Below are 6,005 nucleotides of genomic sequence, written 5' to 3' on the forward strand. Positions count from 1 at the left end.
TGACGTGGTGCTGGCTGAAGTAACAGCCTACTTAATCCTTCTGAGGTCATTAAGCAAAAGCCTAATAATGTGGAATTGGAATAAGAGAAAGAGCAGGCTAAACAGGAATGTGATGTACATTGATATAACAGCCTAAGTTATTACATCAGCTAAAGAACCTAAAGACCTAATGACAGCAGGTAAAGAATATAGATTTTAATTAATGTGATTCTCACATTAAATCTCATAAATTGAGATAACAAAAGGAGGGGAAAACCCCCAAGGAATTTACTAGAAGGGTTACAAGTTAAAATACTGATTTTTTTTTTTTAAATCAAAACTCAATAACTTAATAAAGACAGCTTATCCAGAGAGAATAGGGAAAGGAGATCAGACGGTACGAGCAGCCCTGCAATGAGGTTTTGGAATAACAGTATGGCAACCTTAAAAGCAAAATCAGGCTTTACAGGCAGCTATGTAGTACCAACATCAGAAGGCTACAAGATTTGGACTTGAAGAAAGAAGTGATTAAGAGAATAGAACATTTTCAGTTTATTTTCATCTAAAAATGCCGACAGCTTCAGAAGGAGGAGGAAAAAAATATTACTACAGGTAGGCTTTGATATTCATGGAGAAGCTGAATCTGTACAAGTGAAAGTTTTGTTATATTCCCATTTGTATTTCATACTCCAGGTGCTGGATCTTCTCATGAGGTTGTCCCTAGTCTTCTTCAGACACTTCTTGAAGGCTCTGTAGAACAGCTGTACGCTGGGCCAATTTCTCGGTATAATGTTGATGAGACAACTTCAGCTGCTTTGACTGAACTAAAGAAATGCATTGATGAGCTTTCTCCTGAGCATTTAAAGGCCCTTGTCAATCTGCTGGTAATTAATTCTTTTTATTATTCTCACAAATAATAAACATTTAGAACCGTGCAGCTTTGTGCCAGGTTCTGGACAAAGAGCATCCAAGTATTTTAACTTAAGCATTCCCTAACTGAAGTTGAGGCAGTGGGGAAGAACAGCTGTCAGCATACAAGTCTGTAATCATGCAAATGTGATTTAAGACAGGTGAGGCAGACGTTTTATTAACTGCAGAACCATTTTGGTTGGAAAAGACCACTGCGATCATCTAGTCCAACCCCCAAACCATCACCACCATGCCACCAAACCATGTCCCTCAGTGTCACATCCACACCTCCAGGGACGGTGACTCCACCACCTCCCTGGGCAGCCTGCTGCAGTGCCTCACCATCCTTACTGAGAATAAATTTTTCATAATATCCAACCTGAATGATGATCACAATAAGAATGCTAGGGCATGTCTCCACGTTCCCTGCCCAATGGTTGCAGAGACTTTAATACTGAAGCCAGAAGTGCATTCTTAGGAAGAATGAACTCCAGAGGATCATTTATGAAGCCAAGTCCCCATTCCCGGGTGGGATGGACCCCTCAGGTATCTTGTTAACAGCCACAGCTGGCACTACGGTGGGGCCTGTAGGAGTGGCATGCCCACTGTTGTCTTAGCTAGGAAGTGGGAGGTAGAAACAATCAGACCAGTAGTTTTTGGTCAAAAGGAATGTTTGCTTGGATACACTTCCAATCAGACCTCTAGAATATTCAATATTTGCAATGTTATTAAAATTAATAACTCTCCTCTTGTGCAATTTTGTGGAGACACCAACTTCCCCAATGGAAGAAGCACCTTGCTTTGTGCAGGTGTGTTTTTAGGAACAGAGCCAATATGAATGCGGAAACTTACAGATAATGGCAAGCAAGACTCCAGCCTGTGTGACACATTTGGTCTTTGTTAGTCTTTGCCCACGATCTCACGGTGTGTACTGACCTTGTGAGCACCCACGGGTGTGAGACCAAGCCTCTGTCCTCACACAAGTCCTGCCAGAGGTTACGAGTTCAATGCATAGCTCACATAAATTCAGCTTTTCTCTATGGTTGCCTATTTTTAAGGATTTGTACGTGTTTTTAGGTTATTTTTTTGAAGCGAGTATGCTACATTCACTGCTCTTTCTGTTTCAGAAACAAATCCGAACAGAAGCTTAAACCACCAGATATCTGATCCGCTTGCTGATAACACTCCTGCAGCTCGCAGTTGCTCATGTCCAAAGCCTCTGGGAAAGTAACAAATATATTTAACAAAATGGAGAGAACCAGAATGGTGGCAATTCCTCAGCTCTGTGCGCTGAGTACAGAACCCAGTCACCTTCCAGTGTACTTTAAATCTTATTTCTTTAGAGGTAAAATCCAAGCTCTAAATAAAATTCAGACTGTGTTTTAAAATGATTTCTCTCTTCTGTTTCTATAAGTAAAGATGTGGGTTTTTTTTTCTCCTCCTTTCTGCTATTAGGACAAGATGCCATTTGTTTTGCTAAGGAATAAATAACAAAATTACTGTATAGAGTTATTATACATTTTACAGCACACACAGACAAGTCCTCAAGCAAAGCACTTTAAAGTCCAAGTTGCTGATGTCTTGCTGAAGGATCACAGCAGGCCTTTCTGAAGACAAGTAGTGCTACTTGAATCCAGATCTCTGCCAGCTTGGCCAGTTACTATAACAAAATGCAGCTCTGGTAATAGAAACTAAGAGCAGATGAGAGAACTGCCTACAAACAAACACTGAATTTTGGTATACAGCCCATACAGCCTATCATTTTTGCTGCTACTGATGGGGTGAACAAGTACCCCAGCTCAGAAAAAGTGAAGGACATGTCTGTATATTTCTTGGTCCACCAAGGAATCAGTCAAATACAATTCTTTCCATATCAATAAAACGGAATGCAATTCTGCCTATTCCAGGAATACGAAAAATGGTTTTAAAGCTGTGCACCAGAAATAAATGTTCCTTCTCTGAAATCAAAAGCAAAAACATGAGTGTGAACAATTCAGAGAAAAGGAACAGATAAAAGATACAGTCTCAAAGATATTGACATGTCTTAAGAATTGGTATTTGGGTCACACAGAACTTGCATTCATAGGAAAATTCACAACATGATCTGTGCACTCTTTCAATCCATGTCAGTATGCTCCACACTCCTCATCTATTTCTTGCAGAAAGAGATCATTTTGCCACTAGTGTCTCCATACACAAACGTGATGAATACAGGACAGTGACAGGGAAACAAGCAAACACTTGCTCCGAACAAAAAGTCATCACCAGCTCTTCTTACTCTCTTAATCCCAAACCCAGAGATAGTCTGTAATTATCACACAAGTCTGCAGAGTGAGAATGAAATGTGGAAGGAAGCAGTCCCACAAGAAGCAAAGAAGTCCCACAAGAGCATATGCATCTCGGGATATCTTAGTTTGATTTTTGGATCTGCCACTTCCATTCTCCCAAAAGTAAGTGTGACCGTTCTCAGGAAAGGTTGCCTCTTTGTGAATATGAATGCTGAGCACAAAGGGTTCCACTCCTCCACGGAGGCTTCAAGATACTCTCATCCTTTATCAGGCATTTATTTCATTCAGAGAGAGAAAAACGAGTAGGAAATTTAATCCAAGGCAACTATTTACAGTAGCACTCGCGATGCTTGGAAGCGGGGTCTGAAAGCACTTGCTAATGATCTCCTGTCACTCAAAACCGATCTTGAAACAACTACCATTGCCATTTGGATCACTGCATGAAAAGAACAACAAACCCTGAAATCTCAAATGAGTGTAAGCCATATCTGGATTTCTGTTGCTTGCCAGAGAAATGTTTGCATTGTGGGTTTGATCCACGCAAGGGCCCTTTGGGAGGATTTCAATATTGTACAATCTTTGTTTTTTAGAAGTGTAATATTGAAGCTGTTGGCAGTGCAGAATGACACAAATGGACAAACAAAAAGTGAGGAAATGTGGCAAAGCTGACGATCCGCAGGAGCGTTACTCTGAGAAAAACATTTCCTTAGAGAAGTTTCAACATTTCTTGCAACTCATCCTATTCGCTCAGCTATTCCTCAAGCAGTTCAGCACTCTCAAGCACAGCTGCAAGGCATCTGTTCATCTCCCTTTTATCTCCAAAGTACCCCAGTCCTTGAGTGAGCGGTGGGTGGGGAGGAAGGAGAGGATGCTGGTCGGAAAGCCAGGGGCACAGCTCCTGCTTTGGGGTGAGGAAGCATGAGCTTTGTGTCTGCTGCTCCTGGGACCCCACCCTGAGGCTTCTCCAAGCAGGAAGGGCAGATGCAGAGCTTCCAGAGACTGACTTCATTGGCACTTGTTGTCTAGTCCAGCAGGATACAAAGCCAACACAGCGACATGACTGGTCACGTCATCCAGTGGGAGGATCAGACCCAAAGGTCTGATATATAGCAGTGCTCTGTCTGCATGGCTCGAAAGTGAGTCCAGTTGTCCTTCAGGTTAATAGTCAGTATACGGCAGGAGAACATCTCCGGGATGAAACTGGCACTGCTGCTAGTGCTGGCCATGCTGGCAGTGTTCTGCCATCCTGGTAAGTACCGCTGGCTTTAATCAACCTCTAAACGATCTGTAGAGCTCTTCACAATGTGAAAACGTCCTTTACAGTCAAAGGATCATTCCTCCTAATTGTTTCTTATTTGCTCTTCAACTGTTCTTATCGTGCACTTCTATTTTCCATCAGAACTGCAAAATTTTCTTTTGTGGAGGTTCTGAGGACTTCTGAGTGAAGAAGGCATGGATGGCACTGCCAGGGGGTCAGGGATGCCTGGGATTCCCACAAAATACAGCACTATGACACACCATGTCCAAGTGTCCCTGTTATACTGCCTGCACGGTGAAGAGTTCAGAGGCTGGAAGCACTTCAGCAGCAAAATACACCATATGAACATACACACGTGCATGTTTTATTTTTGTGTTCAAGAATAGTTTGTTTCAATGAGGTTGGTTAATTTTCATGTTCTCCAGCTTGGCTCATTTATGCTTCTATTCCAGCTACAGCTTCACCTTGTGACCTCCTCCAGAAAATAACGGAAAGGTTTCTCTTTGGGTCTGTTGATGAGTTTATGAACGCGGTGTCTCCATTCATCACAACACCTGCTATGAATGCGATGGAAAGCAGCCTGAAGAAGTGTGTGCAGGCTTCTGTCACAGACAAACAGGCTCTTGCACTACTGCTGGTGAGTTCTCCCTCCCCACTTGCAAAATATTACATGAGCTACTCCTAAAGCTGACCCCTTTAAGCTTGGTTTGAGGAGGAAACGATGGTGCCATGCACACTCCAGAGGAAAAGTGTTTGTGCTGCATAATGAACAAGCACTTTCAACACCTTGTCCGATCTTGGCCAAATCTGAGACCGCAGAGCTGAGGTCTCAACAGATGCTCTGTTTCTAGGCATTTCAGTGGAAATAAATCCTGCAGGGGCTAATGAAAATCTTCAGTGAAGATTCAGAGACTATTCGATACTTGAGGACCCAAGCAGGAGTTAACTTTGAGGAACCAGTTCGGCTCCAAAGCTTTGGGTCCTTCCTAGAATGGCTGTGAGCACACCGACCCCCAGCGCTGCCCTTTCTTTGGCTACTGGCAGTTGGCTGTTTTTCCAGGACACCTGAATGCTCACCACCAGGACACTTCAGCCCTCTTCAGCTTCAGTGGACGTTCAAAAGGACGCTTTGTATTACCAATATTTTCCTAAACACTGCTTGGCTTTTTTCTCATTCTAGACTCAGATATTTGACAAGTGCTAAAGACAGCACGAATCTGCTATCATCGAGGAGCCAATGAGAAACCAGAGATCACAGAATGAACGATGGAATCATCGAATGGCCTGGGTTGGAAACGACCTCCAAGATCATCTACTTTCAACCCCCTGCAGGGTCGCGAGATCCGTGATACCTGCGTGTCCCAACAGCTGCTCACTTTCTTCTCTCTCATCCCGCAGTCACAATAAAGAACCTCCTCTCAATTCACGTTTCAATAAACTCAACGCGATTCAGCCCTTCGTTCCTCTTTCAGTGCTTGCTTTCAGAAGCGATGTTAGCCACACGCCCCTCGTCGCAGGGGAGTTGCACTGGGCGACCTTTAAAGGTCCTTTCCGACGCTACGGCCGCTCGC

At 43.2% G+C, this 6,005-nt stretch overlaps 1 protein-coding gene across 1 annotated transcript; it reads left to right on the top strand.

The window, feature by feature from the left end:
• The first annotated feature begins 4,290 nt into the window (after positions 1-4,290).
• Positions 4,291-5,856, top strand: LOC149917779 (uteroglobin-like). The gene is made up of 3 exons (XM_090140734.1): positions 4,291-4,425; positions 4,887-5,071; positions 5,615-5,856. The coding sequence occupies exons 1-3, from the start codon at positions 4,371-4,373 to the stop codon at positions 5,636-5,638; spliced, it is 264 nt and encodes an 87-aa protein (XP_089996860.1). The 5' UTR covers positions 4,291-4,370; the 3' UTR covers positions 5,639-5,856.
• Positions 5,857-6,005: the final 149 nt, after the last annotated feature.

Source organism: Phasianus colchicus, chromosome 5 (genome assembly GCF_987193195.1).
Source record: "Phasianus colchicus chromosome 5, bPhaCol1.hap1.1, whole genome shotgun sequence".
Classification (NCBI taxonomy): domain Eukaryota; kingdom Metazoa; phylum Chordata; class Aves; order Galliformes; family Phasianidae; genus Phasianus; species Phasianus colchicus.

Bases quoted from the DNA above. Each gene is read 5' to 3' on its own strand.
- LOC149917779 (XM_090140734.1), top strand. From the start codon at position 4,371: ATGAAACTGGCACTGCTGCTAGTGCTGGCCATGCTGGCAGTGTTCTGC. The intron at 4,426-4,886 runs GTAAGTACCGCT...CTTCTATTCCAG, and splicing joins GGCAGTGTTCTGCCATCCTG to CTACAGCTTCACCTTGTGAC. The intron at 5,072-5,614 runs GTGAGTTCTCCC...TTCTCATTCTAG, and splicing joins AGGCTCTTGCACTACTGCTG to ACTCAGATATTTGACAAGTG.